Source organism: Balaenoptera borealis, assembly GCF_965194805.1.
Source record: "Balaenoptera borealis genome assembly, chromosome: 8".
NCBI classification, from domain to species: domain Eukaryota; kingdom Metazoa; phylum Chordata; class Mammalia; order Artiodactyla; family Balaenopteridae; genus Balaenoptera; species Balaenoptera borealis.
Window position 1 is genome coordinate 16,523,661 of NC_138865.1, and position 26,555 is coordinate 16,550,215.

General features: G+C 52.8%; 1 protein-coding gene across 4 annotated transcripts in view; it reads left to right on the forward strand.

Moving 5' to 3' along the window:
* The window catches only part of GFRA2 (GDNF family receptor alpha 2), a 303,828-nt gene that overhangs the window by 71,541 nt on the left and 205,732 nt on the right, over window positions 1-26,555 (forward strand). For 2 of the 4 annotated variants that reach the window (XM_082404471.1, XM_082404472.1), the window contains 5 exons: window positions 9,969-10,078; window positions 10,772-10,912; window positions 12,753-12,925; window positions 23,923-23,976; window positions 24,885-26,272. In XM_082404471.1, the coding sequence (XP_082260597.1) occupies window positions 9,969-10,078; window positions 10,772-10,912; window positions 12,753-12,925; window positions 23,923-23,976; window positions 24,885-25,007 (601 nt within the window). In that variant the 3' untranslated portion in view covers window positions 25,008-26,272. Of the gene's footprint in view, window positions 1-9,968; window positions 10,079-10,771; window positions 10,913-12,752; window positions 12,926-23,922; window positions 23,977-24,884; window positions 26,273-26,555 lie in introns of those variants that run through there. The other 2 variants (XR_014248092.1, XR_014248093.1) reach the window with 1 other exon arrangement.

A 26,555-nucleotide genomic window follows, 5' to 3' on the forward strand; every position in this document is an offset into this window, starting at 1 on the left:
CTGCTACCCCTGACTTAAAGGACTTAAAGGAGGTAGACCTGGAGCTTTTTGCTCTGGAGCAGGAGGGAGGGTGGCAGTGGGGAGGGAGAGAGAGAAGAAACTAACCTCATACCACCAGCAGGAACCATATCAGCATTTGGAGAAAGTTGAAAGAAATCTTTCAGCTGGCTGGCTACCTAGCTCAAGGCTAACCACACTCTTAACACAATAATAAGTCAATCCTCACTGAATAATTAAACAGAGAGCCTTCATAAGTATTGACTTAACGTGACAGCAAGTCTGTAGTGACTCTGGGTTTGCTTATGTAAACACAATCTCTTGTTCAGCTTACTTAGCAGTTCAATGAAATAGAACAGTCCTTCAATTAAAATCAAATGATGCATACGTTTAATTCTTTTCTCCTCTTACCAGGTAATAATAGGTTTGGAACATAGGTGAAGGGATTGGGGGGGGAATTGGGGAAAAGGGCATCTGCCCATCTGCCTGTGTTTTCAGAGAACACGAAGGGCTATATCCAATGGTGGTGTCTAGAAGAAGGATGTGGACTTGGCTCCCATCTCTGGGACCTGGGTGGGAGATCCATGTGGGCTCGGGTTGGCTTCTTTCCCATCCAGACCCTCCCAATCCTCCCCTAAAGCAGGCTTCTGTTGGCCGCTCTGGTTGGCATGCCAGTCTTTTGACGGTGGCCTGGGTCTAATTGATTGCTTCTGGTCACCTGGGGTCCAGTGGCTCCAGCCACAGCCATTTCCAGGTCATTTCCTCTGGATGCCCTCATGGCTCACCTGGAGGAGAGAGGGGATGCTGGGGGAGCTCCAGACTGGATGGAAAAGGGGGGGCCAAGGAGGAAAGTAGCACCTCACTGATTCCCTCGGATGACACCAGAAGGGAAATAAGCCTTTCTCCTTTTGCGGCTGCCACATGCTGGGAGAAGGGGAGGGAGCCGTGGGTTGAGAAAAGAGAGGGCTGGGTAAGGGTGGGGGCAGTGGGGTGGCGGGGAAGACCCACTGGCTTTGGAGCTAAGATTTGAAGCTAAGTCTTGTGCCTTGCTGCTGTGATATTAAGTGAGTTAATTAACCTCTCTATGCCTCTATTTCCTTACCTGTAAAACAGGGGTAATCATGCTAACTTCAGAGAATTGTTGTCAGGGTAAAGTGTGGTGGTGTTAGTGGAAGTACTTTGTGTGACTCGGGGTAAGTGCAGGAGATGCTTGTTAACAGATCACAGATGTTATATTCCTTTGGCCTGAAGGGAGAGCTCATGCCTTCTACACAGTGTCCCATGCTCAGCAGTGGTGAGCGGAGTCCCCTAATCTCGATAACAGTGTAGCAGGTGTTGATGGGGCAGCATGATCCGTTTGCTCATTCAATCCTCGTCCCCACTGTACGAGGAGGTAAGTACTATTATAACCTCCGTTTTGCAGATGAGGAAACCTGGAGAGGTTTAATGACCTTGTCCAGGCCACAGAGCTGAGCCAACTTTCAGACCCAACCAGGATGACAAGATGTCAGAAATTGGACCTCACGGGTGGGCCTCCTTCTGTGGAGGGGTGGGGTTCTCTCAGAGTTCAGGACCTCCTGGGGAAAGGGAGCAAACATTTCTCCTTGCAGTAGCCTGCCCTGAGCTCTTGGTCAGGTCCAGAAGGGTTCATTCTGCATTTGCCAGTGTGGCATCAAGCTCTCTCACCTGCAAGCTCCTAGGACTTGGAGCTGCCCTGGAGTGAGGGGCCAGTGCTCTGAGATGGGTAGCTTTGCTCTCTCAGCCTCTTTCTTTTGGGATCTAGGGTCAGTCGCATTTGCTGATGCTTCTGGAACCAATAACATTTTCTCTAACCAAAGGCTTCGAGAAATCATTGTTTATGAAAACGCAGGATTCCTGGGGCCTCATTCCATTAAATGTAAAGAAATAATTACCATCTTAAAGCAGCTTTATTAAAAGAGCACATAATAAACAGTGTATTCTATTAACATCTTTTGAAATTTAATTCTGGATCGTGTCAGTTCACACACTCACCATGTTCCCCTGTTCGTAACCAGGGTGCATAAAGTATATTGTCTCCTGCATTTTATCCCTTAACATGATTTCATGTTTAAATTTTCACATGTTGGTATCATCTACGTCCTTGTCATTTTCAATAGCGAGGTGGCTTTCTGTGGCTTACCCATCTGAACCATTCCTCTCTAGGAAAGAATCCAAGGCCAGATCTGTCTTCCTTCATGAATTGTACCGTCATCTGTTTTCCAGGTTACTCCCACTGAAGCGTTCCTGTGATCCTGCCTCTTTCACGTGGATTAGATAGACCCTTTGTGGGTTTGGTTTTTGGTGTGTGTCCGTTTCAGTGTGTGCCTTTTTTATTTGCTTTGAACTTGGACAAAGAAGATCAGATAAAATCAGAGAGCAAAGCTAAGCAGTAGTGAAGAATTTTTCTTTTTCTTTTTTGGCCGTGCCACGTGGCTTGCAGGATCTTAGTTCCCTGATCAGGGATAGAACCTGGGCCCCCTGCATTGGAAGCACGGAGTCCTAACCACTGGACTGCCAGGGAATTCCCAAGAATTTTTCTGTTTTCAGTGACACAGACCCAATTACCTTAAGAAAAATTAAAAAGGAATCTGTTGGCTTCCAATAAAATATAGAAAGGGCAGGAGTGTATTCCAGGACTCAAATACAAATAGGTCTCCCTCTGTCTCGCCTTGTCTCTAGTTTCTGTTTCTCTCTGCAGGTCAGCTGCATGCTTATCCTTACTGTGACCACGAGGCTAGATCTGTGGTCCCAATTTATCTGGGCTCACATCCATAGTGTCTTATAACCAGAAAGAAAAGAATGTTCTTCTTTGCTCCATTAGGAAAGTCTCTGGGCAGGGCTCTGCTTGGCCTGGCTTGTGTTATTTCCTTATCCCTGGACTAGTCAGTGTGGCCAGGAAGAGAGCGTGTGGTGGGCCAAGCCTGGGTCACGTGTCCGCCTGTGGCCCCGGACGTTGGAGTGCCACAGTTGACAGCCTGTAAGAACTACCTGGCCGGAGGAGGAAGTCCGCAACCCACCCCCTAAGGGGAGCTGCAGTTCTAGGCAGAAAGAATGAGTATCCATGTACACGTAAAGAATAAACAGGAGGGAAGGAAGCCAAGTGGATTCTTGATTTCATGAGACAAGTGGCGGTAGTCCTCGGGAACAGGCAGGAAAGGACAGGGGCTCAGGCTGTCCACAGTGAGCCCTGGAGGCGTCAGAAAACAGGCACATGGGGGAAATCCATTTTCCCCTTTCTCAGTGTCAACGTAACATTGAGCCTACTTAACCGTGCCCTGCACCACTGGAGGGGACCTTGGAAAGCCATTCCAGAGGCTCTTGGGTCTATGACAGCCATTTCCTCTGTGTTCCCCTAAATTGTCTCTGAAGACCATCATGAGTAATTTGCATTTCTTGCGAACCCTTTTTCTCCTCCATAAGATATTCAAGTGCCCTGTTCATCAGCATGCAGCAGTGCTGGTGGCAGCCGTCCGGAAGCATTGTTAGTGGTGGCGGGTCATGGCAGGAGAGCCAGAGAAAGACCCTGTCCTCACTGGCAGGTGCCTGGCCCTGCCTTGCTGGCTGTAGGGTGTGTGACCGTGCGACCTACCTCTTGGAGCTGCCGTGTCCTCGCTGTGAAATATGTCTACTTTGTGGGATTGTTCAGAAAGTTAAATGCGATAACCACGACTGACACATGGTGTATCCTCAGTAAATATTAGCTTCCTTTACTCTTCCTCTGATTCTAAATCAGTAGAAACCCATGGGTTTCTGTGGCAGCAGCATAACAGGTATAACCTGATAAATGGGAACTTGGCCAAGAGCTTCAGACCCTAAAGCCACGTACTGGCCAGCATTGGAACGCTTTGGGGGTTCTCGGGAGCAATTTACCGTAGTATTATTCTAGGCCAGACAGATTTGAGAAGAGTCTTTGTGCTTGGGAAGGTGTTTACAATCTGCACCAAGGGAGGGATTTGTTGATAACAGGTACCTGTACTTTCTTGGCTAAGGCCAAAGAAAAGAAGCGAGAGGTGTGTACCCAAGTGTAACTGTGTTTGTATGGGGATAGGAATGTGTGTGTGTGTGTCTGTGTGTGTGCGTGCGTGTGTGTACAAACATGCACAGTCTTGTAACTGTGAACCTTCTTGGGCTACAGCCTGAAGCATTACTTTCTTCCATGGGCTGGGCTATAGCGTAGGTATATTTAAAGCTGAGACCAGGGAGTGGGGTCTGGAGGGTTCCCACAATCCCAGCTCTGAAGCCTGTGCAGATTTGCTTCATCCCCCAACTTTTGCCTGCATCGGAATCACCTGGAGGGCTGGTTAAAATGAAGATTGCTGGGCCCTGCCCCGAGATTTAAGATCTGTTATATCTGGGGTGGGATCTGGAAAATATGCATTTCTAAGAAATTCCCAGTTTTACACTGATGCTGTGGTTCTGCGGACCACACTTTAAGAACCACTGAGCTATAGGAAGTCCACCCTCTCCCATCCCCACCCCCCCAGTTTTGGATGATTCTGCTTGTGTGGGTTGACCTTGGCACTTCCAGCTTTGCCTCTTTTTTCCTTTCAGGAACACACCTGCCCATCAAATAGGGTTGCCAGATCTAATAAAAATACAGGCTACCCAATTAAACTTGAATTCCAGACAAACGTAGAAAAACTGTTTGGTATAAGTATATCCCAGATATTGCATGGGATGTACTTATACTAAAAAAATATTCATTGTTTATCTGAAATTCAAATTAAATGGACATCCTGCATTTAATCTGGTGACTGTTTAATAAAACTGGGGGTCGGATGTCTCTCTCTGCCTCTCTTGCCGCTTTCCTGTGATTGAATAGGCTACAGCTGCTGATGAAACAAGCCCAAAGAGGGTTTGTGTGTTTTGGACAGATCCACCTGCTGCCCTGAGCTCATTTGGCAGTCTTTGCTCCATCTTGCTGAGATGGCCTTGGCTCGTGTTCGTTGTTGGTTCTCTTGCTGGCTCTCTGTTTTTCTCTTTGTCTGTCCGTCTCTCTCTCTCTCATGCTTTCTTTTATGCCATCACTCCTATGGGAGCTCTTCAAGGCAGAAATCTGAGAAGCGATGCGGCTGGTCTAGGAAAAGGCTGTTCCTGGAAGTGAGAACAGAGTCCAAGAGACTGGGGACCTCATGGCGCCAGCAGGGACGAGTGGCATCTGGCCCGAGATCCCCAGCTGGCTCACCGCGCATTATGAAAAGGATAACATTTGCCTTGGAGACTGTACCTACCAGGACTGGACTGATTCACTCATGGCTGGAGTTGAGAGTGTCGTGGGCTTGAAGGAAATTGGCCCCGCTGGTCTCGCATGCCGGTGGAGGGAGCCGGCTGCTATGGACTTTGGTGTGACTTAAGGGACAGAGGGAACTTGAGCAATCAAAGGCCTCCTGGAGACTTGGACACGGCGTCCTCCTAAACAGCCCCATTTGTCACTCTGGCTTGCCAAGGTTGCCTGGATGCTGAGGACAGAGAAATGGAGCAACAGAAAGCCTGGCCGCTTCCCTTCCCTCCACCCTTCCCCTTAGCTCCTCTCCCTCCCCTCCCTGTGCTCTGAAGAGAGCCACAGGGCTGCTGTAAAGGAAGTAGGCCGTAGCCTCAGAGGCGCGAGGTGGCCTTTCCCCATTGGTCACCCAAGGTCTGGCAAAGGGGCCTGTGCCGCTCCTCCTGTGTCCTCAGCGTGGCATGGAGAGTGACGTGGGGCAGGGAGACCATTGTTCACCTCGGTCCAGCAGGCTGACTCTGGAGCCTGGTGGGGAGAGAGAGGCATCTGTCTCTCCCCGATAGGCTCACATTGCCTTGCGTGGGGTTCAGACCCGCCTCGGAGGGGTGAACAGGTATTTTTCTTCTACATCAGACACAGGAAAAGCTGCTCCCTGTTTGTCTGTGGCAGGCACGGTGCTGGGGATGAGACATCTGGGTAGAGAAGAGAGATAAGGGCGGTGTCTCCTCTCTGTGCCCCAGCTCTCCCACGTATCTCGTGAGAGAAATAGGCAGGCAGGCACAGCCCACCCCATTTGATAACTGGGGACACTGAGCACAGAGACATACCAGGCCTGCCCAAGGTCACACAGCAGGCGAGCGGTAGACTGAATGTGGTTGTGTGACAGCTGCTCCCTTCTCTCCCAGCAGCTGGATCTGCCCTCCCCTCCTCACTGAGGGGTCTCACTGGCCCACTGCACCTGGTGTTGGAACTCTTTCACTTTCCGTGTCCTGGCTTACTTCCTTTACCCACCCCTTCTCTCTGGATGACCTTGTCTCTCTCTGCGGACATCATACTCCCATTTTCACACGTTCACTCCGTCTCCAGCCTGGGACCCAGTGATATTTTAAGAAGCCTCATGGATGGTGAGGACAGCAAGATCCTTGAGGTTCTTAATGTCAGTGATTGGAGAACCGGCCTTGCAGAAGGGAGGTGAGGCCCTGCGTGCAGGGTGGGGAGCGGAGCTTCCGGGAGGATGGAGCTGGGCCCTCAGGTCTGCTGCAGCAGGTGGCGCGCTCCTCCGGGACGGTGAGCCGGCATTGACCTCTGTGGAGCCCTGACCCCATCAGCTGGAATTACCTTCCTGACATTGCACTGACATGCGTGCCATTCCCATCCTTAGTCTGTCAGTCACATGGCAGGGCCTCAATACGTATTTGGAGAAAAGATGAATGGATATCTACCACTTGCCCAAAGGGGTTTGGAGGATATGGATGAAGAAATCAGTAGGGTCTGCCACTTTGGGAATGTGTGTTCCAGTTGGAGAGAGCAAACAGGGCAATATCAATAAGTCTGTATGCAATTAAGTATGAAATTGACTGGTCCAGACTATATGTGTAGCTGGAATACAGAGGTAGACGAAGTCCATGTGGCTGGAGGGGCAGAAAGGGCTTCACGGGCAGGACTGACAGCATTGGGGAGGTGGTAGGAGGGGCTTGGGCTCTCTGTGTGATCGAATGACATTAGAATGGACTCCTGTATTTTGGCTAAGAGATCCTATTAGAACGTCTCCTTGGTGGGGAGGAGATGGTAACTAGCAGCTCTGCCTGTAATCTCGCAGCCCCACACCCTGCAGGAGCTCGGATGTGGCTTCACGCTGCCCCCCTGCAGCCCTCCTCACTGCAGGGCCTGACCACAGCCCCTTGGCTCCTTCTGGAGGGAGACATTTGGCCAAAGCAAACAGTGAAATCTTTGAAGGCGCTGTATTCGTTTCCCTAGCTGCTGTAACAGAGTGCCACAACTGGGTGGCTTAAAGCAGAAACTGATTTTTTCACAATTCTGGAGGCCAGAAGTCCAAAATCAAGGTGTTGGCAGGACTGTGCTCCCTGTGAAGCCTTGAAGGGAGAATCTGTTCCATGCCTTCCTCTTAGCTTCTGGTGTTGCCGGCAATCTTTGGCATTCCTGGACTTGTAGGCGCCTCACTCCAAATGCTGCCTTGATCTTCACATGGCATTCTCACTCTGTGTCTGGGTCTCTTCTCTTCTTCTTATAAGGACACCAGACACTGGATTGGGGGCCCACGCTAATCCACTGTGACCTCATCTTGGTTACATCTGCAAAAAGCTTATTTCTGAGTAAGGTCACGTTCACAGGTACCAAGGATGAGGACCTAGCTCTTTGGGTGACACAATTCAACCCACGATAGCTGCTTAGAGATTTTGGTTTATTGACCTCCAAATCTCCTTTACCTATTAAGTCTGTGTCCCCTCCTGGCCCCCTGACAGGTCTCTGGAGGTCCAGGGTGTGGGCAGAGACCATCTCTCATTGACCTTCATTCATTTGCTAGTTCACGGAGCAGGACAGACTCCAGTCTGGCCATTCAAGACCAAGTCTCGTTCTGCAGGGGCTGGGGGCTTGGTTGGAAATGCTGCTTTTCCCTGTTTTGGGGGCTGGGTGGTGAGGAGATAAAGGGTATGATTTACAGGCGGGAGGGAGGGCGGAGACATTGCAGCTTTCCTTCTCTTTTCCTATGGAGGACAAGATACTTTTACAGAGGAGCAGGATGTGGGTGGAGGACCTGCTGGAAGGGGTAGCCCTTATTATTGGGCTTCTGGGCTGGAGTCTTGGCTCCGCTGCTCAGAAGCTCTGGGGTCTTGGGCAAGTTACTCAGCTTCTCTTAGGCTCAACTTCCTCCTCTGTGAAGGAGGATGGTGATAACAACTGCTCAGCAGATCTTGGCAAAGTTTTTGTGAGGATTACGTGATAAAAGGTGGATGTGAAAGGACCTCTTCTTAAGTCATGTTTTTATCATGGTCAATTACACACAACATAAAATTGACCATTTCCACCACATTTAAATGTACAGCTCTGTGGCGTTAAGTGCACTCCCATTGTTGTGCAGCCATTAACCACCATCCATCTCCAGAACTTTTTCATCTTCCCTGACTGTGAAAATACTTTTTATTCATTGGATAAATAAGGCAAATGAGTCCCCAAGAAGCGAGGACTCATCTGAGGTCTCGCAGGAAGATGGGGCGGAGCTGAAGTGAGACCTCGCCCCCAGCTCTCAGCTGGGAGCTCACCTTTCCATCTCCAGCACCTTGCTGCCTCTGCGGGCTGCAGGAATCCAGGGACACTCAAGGTGTCTTTGGGGTCAAATCACTCTGGAGAGCTTCCTCCTTCTCCTAAACCCCCTCTCCTGGGACTGTTGGGCCTCCAGGCAAACCAGATGGGACCCAAGGAGCCGTCTCTGTGTTGAGAGCATTCCTCTTAGGCTGTCCTGGTCTCTCTCAACTTCTTGTCCTTCTCTCTATCTGCTCCTTCCTGATACGGACAGAGTTCCAGTGGAGAAGCAGGGGAGCTGAATTCGGGGTGACCTTTGGGATGGCTTGTGAGGCACCTCACGGTATGGACAGAGCTTGGGCAGGGAGGCAGATGGCCTGGGTTCTGGTCCTTCCTGTGGCTACTGTAATGTTCTCACCGAGCCCGTATTGTCAAGGTCCTACTATGTGCCCATCACTGGGAAAACACCAGTGAACAAGACCTTGGTACTTGCTGCCTGCAGCTGCTGTGAGACACTCAGGATATGATGGCGAGGACCTTGTGGCAAAGGGCACTCACCTATAGGAAGCCCCGGTGGGTGGGGAGGTGGGCGGTGGCCTGGGCTGATTGATGGTCACAGCCTGGGGCCAGGGTGCTAGGGCAGGAAGAAGAAGGAACGGGAATTGCCGTGCAGGTTAGACTTGGGTGCCGTGGGCTCCCTGTGACCTCTGCATCCAGGTGCTGGGGGCTGCAGACAGACCGGGTCAGACAGCAGCTGCCTTTAGGCAGCTCATGGTCGACTGGGGAGCACAGAGCTGTGTGCAGGTGGTTACAAAGCAGCTTTATCTGCACTGACAGAGAGGAGTGGGTGATGACAGGTTACATCACCAGGGGAAGAAAAGGCAGATTCTGCCTTGCAGGATGGGGAAGCTGGTGGAGGGACGGCAGGGGAGGCTTTGCTCTGATTTGATGCAGAAGAGGTGGGTCAGGAAGGCCCAGGGGATGTCTCGTCCTAGGGGGACTCTTTCTTTAACCTCCCCGGGGGCTGTCCCCTTTGACCCCCAGACGGATTCTATGAAGCGGCTGGGCAGGGATTATTGTACTCATTCTGTGAGTGGCCATGGTGCTGTGCTGGAGGACTTGGGAAAGGTCACCAGGAGTGGGTTGAGCAGGAAGCAGAGCCTGGCCTTCCTGCCTGGGTCCCAGGCATTCTCACCAAACCCACCCGGGTTCCCTCTGTGTTCCTCCGACGGAGAGACCCATTCAGAGCAGGGCTTGCCTAAACTGGGTGCCTGGGTCTCCAGGAAGTCCTGTCCTCAAGGAGCTCCTAGCCTAAAGCCCTCCAAGCTTCTTCCCCTCCATCTTCCTCCTCTCTGTCTTCCTGGCTTCTTCCCGCCCTGGGAGGCTGTGGAAGAGCCGCTCTGCTGCCAGGGAAGCGGGAGGGCCGCCAGACTAACTTGCTGTCCGATGGGTCTTCTCTTGACCCCAGGTCCCGGCTGGCGGACTTCCACGCCAACTGTCGTGCCTCCTACCGGACGCTCACTGGCTGCCCCACTGACAATTACCAGGCGTGTCTGGGCTCCTATGCCGGCATGATCGGTAAGCCGCCCCAACCCAGGCTCTCGGTGGCTCCCGGCTGCCCCAGGCTCAGTTAGGGACCGAGGCCCAGCTCAGGGCCGGCGGGTGGACAGCCTGAGCTGGCCCTTCTCTGCTGTGATGGGAGCCGGAGCTTTATCATGGGGGAGGAGGCCCCAGGGGCCTTAGGAGCTTCCAAAATAAGAAGAAAGGGTAACATTCATTGTGCAACATTTCAGACGCTGTGCTAAGCAGTTTACGTGGACTGTCTTATTTAAATCTCACAGCAAACCTTACTAGGCAGGGGGTGGGGCTCCATTTTACAGATGGGAAAACTGAGGCTTGGGGAAGCTAAGTAACTTGTGCAGGTTCACTCTGCTGGTCAACGTTGACACTGGGATCCAAACCCAAGAGAGAGCCTTAGCCTCCCTGACTGGAGGACACATGCTCTGCTTGTTGGCGAAAGAGAAAGCGAGGGCCCGTGCTCTCGGGTGCGGGGGTGCTCCTGGGTATCCCCTCTGCCGCCCTGGTCTGTCCTTTATGCCCCCTGCTGACCCCCGTGGTTTGGAATGTGAGCTGGGATATATGTGTTGAGGGGCAGGTGGATGGGAGGGAGGGGGGTGTCCCAAGCCTCTTCTCTGATGGGCCTGGGGTCTGGGGGCCCGAGGGGAAGCCTTACTGTCCTTCTCTCCTTTGCCTCCCTTTCTCCCTGCCTAGGGTTCGATATAACACCCAACTACGTGGACTCCAGCCCCACTGGCATCGTGGTGTCCCCCTGGTGCAGTTGTCGTGGGAGCGGAAACATGGAGGAGGAGTGTGAGAAGTTCCTGAGGGACTTCACCGAGAACCCATGCCTCCGTGAGTCCTGCCACGTCCTCCCCAGCCAACAGCCACCCCCCACCCCTCCTATCCCAGGGGGCCCTGGAGCTCTGCCTGGCCATTCCCTCCTTCCCCGTGCGGTGGCCAGTGATGCCTGCGGGGCTTCTCCAGCAGGGGGGTTGCCTGCGGAGACCATGGGTTTTGTGCTCTTGGAGATTCACCCCGGAGCTGTCCGGAGGCCACTGGAGGCCTTCCATCTATGTCAAGTCAAGGCCGAAGGTTTCTGGTCTGTTATCCTGACAGTCTCAGCCAGGTTCCTTCAGGCACAGCCCTGTGGTGAGGTCTTAGCATCTGTCACTTTTCCCTTTAAGGATCGATTTCCCTTTGGAATTGGAGTTTCATCAAACTCCTAATCCGAAGGCTAGAGAGAAGGAAAGGTCAGCCACAAGCTCTGCCTGCCTGGTCTTTCTAGTCCGACGCCCTCGCTCTCCACACCCACCTGGAGATCTCCTCCCCCTTTCCTGCCCTCTTTTCTTCCTTCCGTCATCTGTCCATCCTGCCTTTCTGACAGCACAGTGCTTGTCATTGAGCAGGTGCACCGTCAGGGGGTCACAGCCATCACAGTACGGTGGGGGAGGAACCGTGCTAGGGTGGAGGTCTGCAGAGGGGTCTGCAGAAGCCCAGGGTGGGGCTGCCCGAGTCAGCCTGGAGGAGGGGGGCCCTGAAGGCATCTCAGAAGCTGACCCACTTGGGGATCACTGGCCACCGGTCAGCTGAAGGGGGAGGGAGGGCCTGCTATTCCGCTCTGGGCAGAGGTGGGTTTCAGGAACTGCAGACCACTTAGCCTTGCCACACTGCATAAGGATGCCCCGGGTCACCTGGATAGGTGGAGAGAGTCCTCCTGGTGAGCACGCTTGCAGATCTGAAGGCGTTTGGATCTTAGGGTCCTGCAGGTGACGAGGTGGTGTGAAGCTCACTGAAGGGGTGTCGGCAGGTGGTGCCATGGTCAGATCTGATTTCGGAAGGCTCACTCTCTGGTTCTGGTGTGGAGGGGGTGGGGATAGGGATGTGGTTCTCACAGGTGACCCAACACAGCGTCCGCTAGGGGTTGTCGTAGGCGCTCTCGGGAGAGGACAGCACCCACTGACCCAGAGCAGCGGCGGGGGGTGGAGTGGGGGGGTGGGCTTGGTTGATGGCAAGCGGGTGGTTAGGGAAGTGTCCTGAGTAACCCAGGTTTGTGACTTGGGAGACTTGGGTGGAGAAAGATGTCACCGTCAGGGCTGGGAACGCAGCGGGAGGCAATGTTGCAGTGGAGGGAGTGGTGCCTAGTTCAGGTGGTGACATGATGAACTTGAAGTGCACCTGGGACTTGGAGGTGGAGCTTCATATAGGCTCTTGGCTTGGGGACGCAATTTTGTCCAAGAGGTCCCGTTAGTTGGTCCTGAGTGAATTAGTGTAACTGACTGAGTGGGGGGTGGATGAGGCCACCTGGGGAGGGGGACTACGTCGGGTGGCCACGTGAACGTGGTGGTCTGCAATACTGAATGCCGCAGAGAAGGTGGGCTTGCGCCCTGGGCACTGCCTGCTCCTCGCCTCCCGGCTCCCCACACCCCACTTCTCCTCCTGTTTTCCTCTTCATTCCACATCCGGTACATTTCCTTTATTCCGGTTTCTCTTTTTCAACTTCCTTCCTGCTCTTTTCTTCTCTCGATATGAGACCTTGGTAGCTCTCTGAAAGGGAGCTTCAGCCAAGTTAGTTTGGACGAGTTCCACCCCGCCCCCAGCTCTGGGCTATCACAGGGAAGGTCAAGTTTGGGATGGCAAGGGGCAGAGTGATGGAGGGGCCCCTGATTTCTCTCCCTGCTCTCTTTCCCCACAGGGAACGCCATCCAGGCCTTTGGCAATGGCACAGATGTGAACCTGTCCCCTAAAAACCCCTCATTCCAGGCCACGCAGGCCCCTCGGGTAGAGAAAACGCCTTCTTTGCCGGATGACCTCAGTGATAGCACCAGCCTGGGGACCAATGTCATCACTACCTGCACATCTGTCCAGGTGAGGGGATGCAGCTCTGCCGCTGGGAAAATGGAGCCGGGGCAGTCTGAGGGCTTAGAGAAGTACCTGATGCCAGAGGCGAGGTGGGAAATTACAGCCTTGGAGACCAGGGACGGGGCACGCAAGTGCCTCCCTTTGGATCAGGACCCAAGAGGCAGGAAGAGCTGATGGGGGCTAGTTTTCCATGGTTAATTCACTAAGTATCACCCTGCAAGTATCAGACACCTGTTCTGTCACAGGATTGTACTAGATACTACGGGGGTGCCGGAGAAATGGAATGGTTATCATTTACTAACCATCTACTAATTACTGGGTACTGCGCTAGTAGACTCTACCTATTTCATTGATTCTCATACAATGAGCTGTTGGGATTCTTGTTTTACACGCAGGAAACTAGCCCAGGGGTGTTAGGCGACACACACAAGGTCACACAGCTGGTTAGTGGTGGAATAAGATTTCAAACCTACATCTGATTCCAAAACCTGTGATTTTCATTTGTTTGTCCATCCGTCCATCCATCCATCCATCCAACGTGTGCTATGCATGCATTGTGTTCGACGTCTTATGCGAGATACTAGGGAGACGCTGGTGAATGAGGCTGATGCAGTCCTGTGTTTTGTGGTCCTTGTGGTCTTGTCGAGGGTCAGAGAGTTCAACAAGCACCAGACGTGGGCTGCGGTCAGTGCCACAAGATGGGACCACGTGGGTGGCATTGTGGAGACACAGGGCTCCCCACTCAGCCTTTCTCTCTGCTGAGCTATCCTCGTGCTGTCACACCATTTGCTACAGTAGATTTTTTGCTTAGGATGTTGGTTCTAATCAGAACGCGACCCCCCCCACACACTCATACACACTTTCTCTCACACACACTCATATATACTCATATACACACTCATACTCTAGAACAAAGAGTTTAAAAGAAGACCTTGTGCAGAATATCAGGGAAAACAGAGGAGGGGGGAAACAGTGAGGGTGTGGTGGTGGGGATAAGGGGATGTTTCAGGCAGGAATTGGGGCTGGAATTGCCAAGGAGGGGTGGGGTCTGGAGTCCAGCCAGTGGGGGCACAACGTGAGCATAGGTTTGGGGGCCGGGGGAACAGGCCCGGCTGCGTGTGGCAATGAAGATGCCAGTCTGAGTGGGGCGGGCTCGTGGGATCACCAGTGAGCACTCACTATGAAGTTTCAGTCTTGCAAGATGAGTAAGTCCTGGAGAACTGGTTACAGTGACGTGACTGCAGTTGACAGTGTTGTACTGTGTACTTGAAATCTGTGTAGACCTTAAGTGTTCTCAGTGCAAAAAAAAAAAAAAAAGCAAAAAAAGAAGATGGTAGAAGTGTGAAGTGATGGATGTGTTGATTGACTTGTGGTGGGTATTTTACAATATTTATGTATATTGGATTGTGCACCTTAAATATATACAATTTTTTTTTTTTTGGCTGTGCCGCTCGGCTTGAGGGATCTTAATTCCCCAACCAGGGATCGAACCGGGCAACTGCAGTGGAAGCGCAGAGTCCTAACCACTGGACCACCAGGGAATTCCCAAATAGATACAATTTTTGATGGTCAATATAACCTCAGTACAGCCAGAGATGAAGAGCAGTGGGCTTTCAGAATGCTGGTGTGAGACCTGAGCAGGGATGGGGCCTGGCAGAGGTGTCCCGGTCACCCCGGGCACCCCTTGCTGGTGCCCATCCTGGTTGGGAAGCCCACTCCCACTTCCCTTCCTGGTGGGCACCCTGTGCTGTAACAGCTGACCTCCAAGTGCCTTCAGGTCAGGCCCAGCGTGGGCCCCTCCATGACCCGCTCCCCTCCATTAGGCCGCCCCTCCTGATTTGGGCTGAGGTACCCATGTCACCCTTGGGTGGCTCCTAATTACACTGAACATGCTTCAGCGGCTGCTGGCGGGGCTCGGGGTCTGCTCCACAGACGGTTGCCAGCTCAATTTCATGCTAGAGTGGCGGGCAGCTTGGCAGGTCAGGGCTGTGCCACCTGTCAGGTGACCAGGCTCTGGTGTGGTCCCTCTGGGTGCTGCCAACCTTCCTCCCCAGCCCCTTGGGGCTGGCCCACTGGGGAGATGCCCACTCAGCAGGGGCTGTGGACCCTTCCTAAGACTCCCACAGAGTCGCTGTGGGCGTGGAGAAGTTCAAAGCCCTGGTCTCATGCCCACTGCAGCCCCCTCAGTGCCTGATGACTCTGACTCCCTTTTTCCCCCCCGCTGTTTCCCTCCAGTGGTTTGCTAAACCATCACCTGGTTTCTTTCAGCCCCAGCCTGGTTTTCTGCAGACTCACCATCTGGGGGCTTGTCTTACACTTGGTTTGATTCCAGTGGGGTTAACACATGATCTGTATGAGGGATGACGTATGTGAGGAACCTTACATACATGATAGGTGTTTGGATCCTGGAGGGCTGTCTGGCAGGGGGCTCCCCCAGGCCTGGCCCCAGGGTCCGTCCACTCGGGTCTGTTGACTAAGTCACTCTGGGTGGGACAGCAGGGGGGGACCTCCCAGGAGGAATGGAAGAGAAGCAGACCCTCATACCCCCGTTCTTTCTCACAGAAACTGAAAGGGAAGGGCCTCTGATTCTGTTTTAATTACGGTCTTTTATTTTTTTATTCTTTCATTTTTAAAAATTTATTTATTTTAATTTTATTTTTGGCTGCGTTGGGTCTTTGTTGCTGCGCGCAGGTTTTCTCTAGTTGCGGTGAGCGGGGGCTACTCTTCCTTGCGGTGCGCGGGCTTCTCATTGCCGTGGCTTCTCTTGTTGCGGAGCATGCGTGGGCTCGGTAGTCGTGGCGCACAGGCCTAGTTGCTCCGCGGCATGTGGGATCTTCCCGGACCAGGGCTCGAACCCGTGTTCCCTGCATTGGCAGGCGGATTCTTAACCACTGCGCCACCAGGGAAGTCCTAATTGCGGTCTTTTAAATGAGCACCTACTACTCTGTGCCAGGTGCTGGGCGTGCAGAGGGAATAAGCCCGTGTCCCTGCCCTCAGCTTGGCTGGAGGCTGGTGTGGGTGGTCTGTCCCTCCCAGCCCATGCCCCCTCCCTCAGCTCTGCTAGCTTGGAAGGGCTCTGTGGTGACCCTTGTGGGGCCCTTGGGAATGACAGCAACCCGTGGCCACAGAAGGGAGTCTCCGAGTGAGGGCAGAGACAGGGAGCTGAGTGAGGGAGGGAGGGAGGGAGAGGAAGGCCGCAGACCCCAGACACCCCTGGAGAGGGAGGCACGATCACTTACCTCTGTCCTCCTTCTTATCCACACGTGGACCCTGGGGGAAGTCTTAGGAACCTCCTTCACTGACCCAGAGATGGTAGCCAGGTGGGGACCCCACGTGAGCAATTGGATGTTAGCATCAGTGGGCTCTCTGAGAGCTCCTACCCAAATCCCAGAGGATGGAAGGCCAGTGAGGACGGTGACATGTCCACAGCACCCCCAGCCCCCGGCTCCTGGACAGTTTTCTTCTGGCTGCACTGTGCTGCCTCTTCCTCCACATCCGCTCCCCCAAAGGACTTTCCCACAGTGGGGCGGGGTCTGGAATTGGAGGGACTCTTGTCTCCTTCGAGGGGCTGCTGAGCAGAAATGTGGGTGTCTTAGGTACCAGAGAGGAGCCGGGAGCTGGGCAGACCCCGAGTTGGCCCCGTGTCTGTGGTCCTTGACGCCCTCTGGAGTCTGGCTCTCATATGCTTCCGCTCCTGGCTGTGGTCCCCTCTCCGGGTGGCCCTGCCAGCCTGGGGCTCTCTGGAACTTGGAGAAAGTGTGGCAGAATCTACAGAACAGTGTCTCCCTCTGTCCCTGCTACACACACACACACACCCCTTGTGTGAATTCCCTCCCTCCTTCCCAGTGGTCCCTAAAGCGAGGAATCTACAGGAGGCCATCAGTCTTGTACCCTCATCCAAGGTCCTTTGTTTCTGAAGCCCATCAGGCACCCCTGGTGTAGGCCCGAGGGCCAGGATGAGCAAGATGCTGGCCCTTGTCCTCGCCAGTTCCTCTGAGCGAAGGGCGTCTCCTTCCCTTCTCTTCCAGCTCTCTGCCTTTGAACCCTACTTGGATGTCACCTCTCGGGTGGTCTCCTGACTCCGCTCTGGCAGAACTGCCGTCTCCTTGCTTAGGGCTCCCACTTTGCCTCCCTTCGGCCCCCATCACGACGTGCTCTGCTCCCCGCACCAGAAAAGCATCCCTGGAGGGCGGGGGCCGCGTCACCCCCTTGGTAGCCCTTATAACCGAGTGCTTAGTGCCTGGCGTCGAGTGGGTGCTCCACACAGGTCAAGAGAAAGAGCCCAGAGTTCCCGATCATTGGATTTATGGGAACTTCCTGCTCTCTGTTCTAGAAAACGGTCTGTTTTGTTGCTCGCAGGCAACTCTATTCAGCTTTCCTCCCTCTCATTGATGGCCTCTGTGTGCCGTGAGGTATGAAGGTAAAGAAGTAGGTAAAGAAGGTGAAGATGCAGGAGGATTGGCTAGAAGGCTCTTTTGTCATAAGATGGGGCCGGGACCAGGGCAGTGCAGCGTGGGCGGGGCAGACTGGCAGTGGGTTCCCACTTTCCCTGGACTTGGTTTGTTTCCAGTGTCCTTGGTGTTCCCGGTGGGTGGCTCTGGGCCAGTTCGTGGGACCCTGTCATATCACTTTCGGCAGGGCTGCGGGGCCCTAGTAATGCAATCTCCTTTGCTTTCCTTGTCTCCACCAGCCAATTTCTGCTCTCATCCTTGCTAGTGCCCATCACATCTGGGGGAATTAAAAATGAGTTTGGAGGGCTTGCCGTGAACCCTCCTCACCACATGCCGGCCACAGGCTCAGCAGCCAGCAGCCACCTCTGTCTCCTCCTCCTCCTGCCTGTTCCCTGGGTGGGTCTCTTACTCAGCACGCAAGCCGGTAGCTGTCAGAGCATGGGACCCAGAGGCTGGTCAGTGTATCCATATGCCTATTAGGCATACATTTCTGATTTACAAATTCGGCTCGTTTCAGAGCTTTGAGAGGCTGATGCATTCCTTCTTTTCTTCCCTCCCTCTGGCTCTCCCTTGTAGTCATTCATTTATTCATCCATCAGTGCATTCACTCCTTTGTTCAATGTAAATTCTTACCGCATGTCACTCTGTTCCAGGCATTGAGGCTGACCAGCATATGAGGCTGGTACCTTGGTCCTCATACCAGCAGGAGGGAAAGGGTGCACGCTCAGAGAATTACAGGGCAGGAGGTGATGGGTGCGGCAGGGGGCTGAATAAGGCGTTATAGATGCGGAGGGGGAGGTGGCTTTGGGTTGGCAGTGGAAGCACAGGACTCATGGACCAGGTGAACCCTGCTGCTGGGCCTGGAGGAACAGGGAGAATTGAGGGCACGGAGATGCAGAGATGTGGAATTGGGAGGAGTGGGTGACGAGGGAGCAGAGACAGGGAGTCAGGGCAGCCCAGAGCAGCTGAGGATGGGGTGGGTCCTGCTGGCTGAATCTGGCCTGCTGCCTGTTTGAATAAATTAAGTTTTGTTGGAACACAGCCACACCCTATTGTTATGTATTGTCCAGGTGCTGCAGGCAGAGTTAAGTTGGGACAGACGCCATGGCCGGCAGAGCCTAAAATTGTTACTCTCTGGCCCTTTGCAGAAAATGTTTGCCTCCCCCCGACCTAGAGGAGCACAGGCCATGCGTTTGGGAGAATGCAGGGTTCTGATATGGGAAGGAGGGGGTGGGAAGTCAAACCTAATTTTCAGGTTGAACTGGCGAGTGTGGAGAGGCCGCTGAAGGCTTTTGAGCAGGGATGTCGTGATGAGAAGTGTGATTTGGGAAGATAATCTGACAGCAGGTGGAGATTGGTTGTCGAGGAAGAGTGACTGGGGGACCTGTCAGGAGATTTTTGCAATAGTCAGTGATAGTCGATGGTCATCAGAGGTGAGAAAAGCGGGGTTGTACTAGGGGATGGTGGGGAGTAGAGGAGGGCGAGGTGTGTTACTGGGGGTGGGCGTGTGCAGGACGGAGGTAGCCAAGGGCACAGATTTGGGGATGGGGCCGGGAACAGAAGCAGGGAACACAGGAGAGGGCCTGCCAGCTCCGGCCAGGGGTTTTCCCATAGAGACAACACTGGACTTGGTCCCTGGCACCTGCACATGCCAGACCCAGTTTCGGGAGTGTGGACAGAGGTGGCAAGGAAGAGGAGGAAGACGATAATTTCCTTCTAACTTCCTGAGCAAAGGGCCCCTCTGGGAGAAATTTCTAGAAGGATGAACCTTGTCTTTGCTGCCATCCTCCCTTCCTGCCACCAAGATAATTGGGTGAGATAGGCATCAAGGGTGGTCTTGGGGGCAGTGTGACCTCAGAGGACAGCTGCACCGTGGGGGACTTGGGGAAGATAGAGCCTCTTCTCCCTCCCATTTGCTGAACTGGGGCAGAGGTGACCTTGTGGGTGTTTATTTCTCTTATCTGGGTGTGAGCAGGGCTGTGACTCATTCATCTTTGGAACCCCCTGCGGGGAATGGTGGAGGGGAGTTAATGTGAAGGAGGCGGTGAATTTGAGCCTAAGGCTTGGGCGTTAGGTAGTGGAACCTCTTTCTCTATGCACTTCCCCCATCTGCCACTTTCAGAAAAGGTTGACTGACTGGCAAACACCCACACTGTTCTGTGTGCCCAGGACTGGGGGAGAGGTCTTGGGCTTGCTGTTGGGGGAGATTACTGCAGCCTTCACCCCTTTACTGTCTGTTCTGTGTTTTCTGGAAGTCAGGTGGAGGGGTCCACTGGGGCCCAGACTTCTCCCTGGCTTTGCTTGCTGAGCTGTCAGGGTAGAGCTAGGATAGCCCCAGGTACCAGCTGACCTGGGTCTCACCCTGCAGCCCCAGTCCTGGGAGTTTACTGGATCCAAGCTCTGCTTCGCTCTGCATCATGCTTGGGGATTAAGGGGCGTTTATACTTGTCCAGAGCTTTGCTGCGCCATATGCATGGTCTCATGTATCTCACGGTGCGTCAGTGAGGTTTGCTTGACTATCGCTATTTTATAGATGAGGAAACTGAGGTGCCAGTAGATGAAGGGATTTGCCGGGGGTCAGTGGCTGAACCAAGACTGGAGCCCTGGGCTCTGGCCTCTGGGGTCCTTCCTTGGATCAAGGGGCTGTTCCACGGGGATGGGCACCAAGGATTAGGACCCTGCAGTCTAAAAAGGAAAGGCTGGGATGGGTCTCTGAGGACAAAAATCTATAAGCTGGATGTTGTAGCACTTGAAGGAAGTACTTGAGGACAGTGAGAGGAAGCCCAATGTGCCACCTGGCCAGTCAGCACGTGTTCAGTGTGTGGCAGGTCAGCCCTGGAGCCTGCCAAATGGAAATGCCATTGGTTCAGAAGGGCTTGGGCAAGTACTGTGGATGACGGATCCAAGGTGGGTCGCTAAAGGGGCGTGGGGAGGGGTCCTGTCCTAATCTTCATGGAGTCCCGTCCTTTTCCCCCACCAGGTCCCTGTGGCCTGTCAGAGACCACACAGTGGGTCGGATTCCTTTGGCCCTGGTCCTGGGAGGTGGCATCCCTATCTCATGATAATATGGGTCAGAGGACGGGATAAAGGAGTCCTCTCCTGTTCCTTCTCCTCTCCCTCTCCTCCTTCCCCTCCCCTGATGCTCCCTCCCTCCCCCCCTACTCCCTCCCCTCCCCCTCTTCCCTACCTGGTACTCCTGTCTCCTTGGGTGCTGTCTTTCCCTTTTTTCTCTACTTCATCCTTCCTCTCATTTCCTCTTACTTCTATCCCTTTCCTCCTTCTCCTCTTCCTCCTGCTGCCTATCTAATATTTGCCAACACCCCCTCCTGTGTCTTCCCTCTTAAGAGGAGACTTTCAAGTCCCAGCCACTCTGAGGAGCAAAGTCCAGCCATAGGCCAGGCGGCTCCAGAGCTGAGCCTTCAGATCTCACCTCCTCCCCAGCGGCTCCTCTCTGTGTGGTTGACCCGGCTAAGTTGTGTCCAGGTCTGTGTCCAGGACCCTGGGTTCCCTGAGAGCTGGCATCCTGTCACAGAAGGTCAGGCCAAGAGGTCATCTAGTTTAGCTATTTTCTCAAACCTTATTTATTTTTAAGCCACAGACTATTTTTAAAAATAATTTTGTATATAACTCCAACATATAAAACAAGTCATCTCAAAGAACCAGCTTTTAGTTTTATTGATCTTTGCTATCGTTTCCTTCATTTCTTTTTCATTTATTTCTGATCTGATCTGGTCTTTATGATTTCTTTCCTTCTGCTAACTTTGGGGTTTTTTTGTTCTTCTTTCTCTAATTGCTTTAGGTGCAAGGTTAGGTTGTTTATTTGAGATGTTTCCTGTTTCTTAAGGTAGGATTTTATTGCTATAAACTTCCCTCTTAGAACTGCTTTTGCTGCATCCCATAGGTTTTGTTTCGTCGTGTCTCCATTGTCATTTATTTCTAGGTATTTTTTGATTTCCTCTTTGATTTCTTCAGTGATCACTTGGTTATTAAGTAGTGTATTGTTTAGCCTCCATGTGTTTGTATTTTTTACAGATCTTTTCCTGTAATTGATATCTAGTCTCATAGCGTTGTGGTTGGAAAAGATACTTGGTACGATTTCAATTTTCTTAAATTTACCAAGGCTTGATTTGTGACCCAAGATATGATCTATCCTGGAGAATGTTCCATGAGCACTTGAGAAGAATGTGTATTCTGTTGTTTTTGGATGGAATGTACTATAAATATCAATTAAGCCCATCTTGTTTAATGTATCATTTAAAGCTCGTGTTTCCTTATTTATTTTCATTTTGGATGATCTGTCCATTGGTGAAAGTGAGGTGTTAAAGTCCCCTACTATGATTGTGTTACTGTCGATTTCCCATTTTATGGCTGTTAGTATTTGCCTTATGTATTGAGGTGCTCCTATGTTGGGTGCATAAATATATACAATGGAATATTACTCAGCCATAAAAAGAAACCAAATTGAGTTATTTGTAGTGAGGTGGATGGACCTAGAGTCCCTCATACAAAGTGAAGTAAGTCAGAAAGAGAAAAAGAAAAACCGTATGCTAACACATATATATGGAATCTAAGAAAAAAAAAAAAAAGTCATGAAGAACCTAGGGGCAAGACGGGAATAAAGACACAGACCTACTAGAGAATGGACTTGAGGATATGGGGAGGGGGAAGGGTAAGCTGTGGCAAAGTGAGAGAGTGGCATGGACATATATACACTACCAAATGTAAAATAGACAGCTAGTGGGAAGCAGCCGCATAGCACAGGGAGATCAGCTCGGTGCTTTGTGATCACCTAGAGGGGTGGGATAGGGAGGGTGGGAGGGAGGGAGACGCAAGAGGGAAGAGATATGGGAACATATGTATATGCATAACTGATTCACTTTGTTATAAAGCAGAAACTAACACACCATTGTAAAGCAATTATACTCCAATAAAGATGTTAAAAACAAAACAAAACAAAACAAAAACAAGTCAAAATGGAGCTTCTTGGTTGAGGTGGGGGGTTGAGGACCAGAATCCCCAGCTGTCTGCCTGTGATTCCACACAGCCTCCTGTTTAGTGAGCACTGTGGGAGGGGGCGCCAGGGAGAAGACAGGGACCCTGGAGGGGGCAGAGACACAGCTGCTGTACCTGCAACAGTTAGAGCTGGAAAGACTGCCAGGAAATATAGGTGTTGGGCTGCGTGGCACAGACCCCGACAGGCTGCAGGATGTCATAGGTGGGGACCTAGCTGGGGCTGGGAGTTGCTCAGGGAGGTGACCGAGTGAGGATGGTGGGGGGCAGTCAGGTGGAAGCTAATGGTGACAGCGCAGCCTCTGAGGTGGGGTGGGCAGGCTCCCTCAGGCAGTGACCTCCCACAGCCCTATCTGGAGCCGCACTTGGTCCTGGGCAGTGGAATCCAGTCCTTGGGTCCGCAAGGGCCTCCGAGCACACACCCTTCTGCAGGGATGCAGGCTGGTGGTTAGGCCGGGCTAGATCTTGGCAGCCAGGGTCACTGGCGCTGCGGTCTTGAACAGGATCTTCCTTGGTTGAGTCCCTGATTCTGTCTCGGCTGCACTCATTGTCCCCATGATCACATTTCCACCTTCGGTAGTGACTCTGCTCTTGGCTAGGGGCTTTGTGTGACAGCTGGGGCCTTGTTTAGCTGACCAGATGCCCTGGGTGGTAGATTGCCTGCGATGTTCAAGGCATGATTAATACCTCTGGCCAAGAGCAGTGGTTTAGGCATAATTTCTTGGGCTTCCCAGTTGCTTCTGGTGGCCAGAGCCATTTGAGGCCAGTTTAGAAACATCACATCTCCCAGCTGGTTCCCATGGATCACTATTATGCTGATGACAACAAAGGGCTGCTTATCACACATACCCTCTGGTCCTCATCCAGGTGGTGTGCCAGGGGTGGAAAACCCTGGAGTCATCACCAAGCCAGCTTTCCTTCCTCATTCCTCACCTGGACCACAGAGCTCCCAGATGCCACACATCTGTTTAGGATGGAACAGCCAACACCTGGCACCACGGCCAGATGTCTGCCTAACCTGCCCCAGTGGCAGACATCACTAATCAATCACAGCTCTCTTGCCCATGAGCCGAATGAGGACTCATGATTTTTCTGGAGCTGGCACTGGGATGCTAGTTCTCATCTGTGGCATTCATTCATTCATTCATTCATTCACAGACATGTTATTGAATGATGGTTAGCAAACAGTGACTGAGTATAACATTTATTGAGCTGCTGTTACACAAGGAAAGAAAACATGGTCCCTGCCTCATCAAGAGGAACTCTGAGTATGGTAGACAGACCCAGGAGTGGCTTATTGCTCTATTAGGCTGTAGGTTGGAGAGCAGAGTTAGAAGTCTCTTCTTCAAGAGCCCTAACCACTGAGAGTGTCAGAGAAGGGCAAAGGTCGCTGTGCTTCCAGTGCTCTTTGCGTGTACACTGTGATGTCAGTGGTGGATGGCAGGGCCACGGGATGTGTCGTCTCATCTGAGTCATGGGACAAAGGCCGGCCAGAGACTCAGCCCCGGTGATCCGTCCTTACCAGCGCCTTCTCTCCCACAGGAGCAGGGGCTGAAGGCCAATAACTCCAAAGAGTTAAGCATGTGCTTCACGGAGGTGAGTGAGGGCCTGAGTGGGGGTGGGTGCCGGGGGCTGGGCCAGAGGGGGTTGTTTTCCAGGAGAGCCTTGGACTTGAAGCTCCCAGATTCCATTGCATGGACTGGGCTAGCTGAGCTTCTGACCCACCTGGACCTGGGTAGGTGCTCACTCTGTTGGGGGTGAGGCTGGGTGGGTGTAGATGTTGCAGCCAGGGCCCTTATCTGTCTCTTGGGTGAGACGCAAGAGGCTGCTCTGAGCAGAGGTCCTGGCAAGCTTGCCTGACTCTTTAAGACAAGGGTTCCCAGCAGCCTGCTCTGTGCTGGTTCTGTGACATTGAGGAGGTGGAGAGATGGCACAGGACATGGGCCCTTCCTTGAGGGAGCCCCAGCGCAGGAGTAGATCTGTGACTATGTATATGTATAGCATATATATAACTTAGAGGAGAAGTAAAGTTAGTGTACGAGTCTGCAGAAGGAGAGAGAGTTCAGACAGGGGTGTGCAGCGGAGGCTCCGTGGAGGGGGGGATTCCAACAAATTCAGGAACCCGGAGAACGGAGCTTCTCTCTTCCCCCCCCGCCTCCCCTCCCCTCCCCTCTCCTCTCCAGAAGCATGTCCTGTGGACCCCGGGACTTTCTTCCTTTAGATCTTTATACCATCCCCGTCCTCGCTGGTCTGCATCAGCCGGGCAGGGATAGCAGCCCGTTTCCCTGGGGACTGCTGCCTTGTTCCCTGAGTAGTCACCTGAGGCACAGCCCAGCTCCATGGAAGCCTGGCTCTGTGAAAGAAGGTCCCCTGGGTGACCAGGAGGGCAGGGGCCTTAGTGCTCCACTTCCAGAGTCCTTTTTTTTTTTTTTTTGCCTGATCCCAGCCCTACTGACTCGTTTGTCCTTCTCTCTGCTTCTGTTACCGCTTCTGCCTGGCCACAGCTCACGACCAATATCATCCCAGGGAGTAAAAGGGTGGTCAAACCTAACTCAGGCCCCCGCAGAGCCAGACCATCGGCTGCCTTGACCGCTGTCTCCTTCCTGATGCTGAAGCTGGCCTTGTAGGCTCTGGGGATCGCGTTGGGAGATTTCCGAAAGCTACACGGATGAGAACACCCGCCTGACAAAATGGAAACACACACAGACACACACACACCTTGCAAAAAAAAAAAATGTCTTTTCCCACCTTGTCTCTGAACCTATCTCCTCCCAGGTTTCTTCTCTGGAGAAGTTTTTCTAAACCAAACAGACAAGCAGGCGGGCAGCCTAAGAGCTGGCCCAGAGGTCCCCTGGCAGGGGAAACCCAGTGCTGACGAGGGCACAAGGGTCTAGAGATGCCCTTCACTTTCTTCTGGTGTTTTCCCCTCTGGACCCTGCTGACATGAGAGACCAGGATGACGTCCCCACTGCCTAAGGGACATGGGCTGGGGCAGGATGGCTGCCACTCTTCTCAAGCTCCCCACTCCGGGGACCTGCCGGGGGCTGGCAGGGGGCGTCGGCAGCAGAGCAGTGAGGCTGCCCCCCCCCACCCCGGAGTCCAGCTGGGTACCTTCAGCACCTCCAGGTGGCTTCAAGGATGGAGGTTATTTCGCCTCCCTTCTCTGAGGGCTGGATCTGACCTGTGGAGGGTTGTGGTGCTGAGCCCCCTTGACCTCCACTGTAGCACAGGGTGGGAGGCTGGGCAGTTCCAGGGGGCTTGGGAGCCCAGCCTGCCTGGGAGATCCCGTTGGGGGTTGGGAGCAAAACTTGGATACCACCTCAAGGCTGATTCTTCCTGCTTGGTGGCAGGAGTTTTGAAATCAAAGAGAAATGATTTTTTTGTCCACTCCCTTGGTTTCTCTTGGGTCCATTTGGTGGGTCTCCCTTGGGAGGGAGGGGCTGGCACCGAGAGGGACAGAGAAGACCACCGTGGCCCGTCTACCTGCACCACGTTCTGGTCTCTGCGGCTCTCTCCAACTCTTTTCTCTCTGCCTCGCTCTTCTCTTTCCTCATTTCCGAGACGTACGCACACTGTATGTACATAACACGGCTCCTTTCTCAACATATATGTATATACACATCCGTATACATATATCGTGTGGTTCCCCCTCCTTTCCTTTTTTTAAGGAACAAAACTAACGAAACAATACCCTAACAGATGAGCGAAAATGTATTATTGTAAAGTTTATTTTTTTTAATAATGTTGTCTATAATGGGAAGAAAAGGAGGTTGGTTCCCTGTGTCCCCGCCCCAGTCGGGTTGACTGGGCAGCGGAAGGGGGTTCCTGATCCATATCACGCTTAGCAGAGGCTCCAATAAACGTACTAGGAAGCAGTCTGCCTTCTGCCTCACTCTGGGTGTGTCTTTGCCCCTATTTTGTTCTTGGCCCAGTGCCAACCTCTTGGCTGCTTCCCGGGGGCTCCTGGTGGGCCTTGGGAGAGCGTGTGTGTCCACGTGTGCACGCGTGTGTCTGTCGTGTGTCCTCGGTGTGGGTGATAGAGCTCTGTTAGGAGACGGTGGGGCTGAGGTCCCAGCTGTGCTGAGCCGGCGGGCTGTTCACCTGTCATCTCCTCCCTCCCTTCCCAATCAGCACCAATGCCCGTTGGTCCCAAACTGGAAGAGAATGAAGGTAGC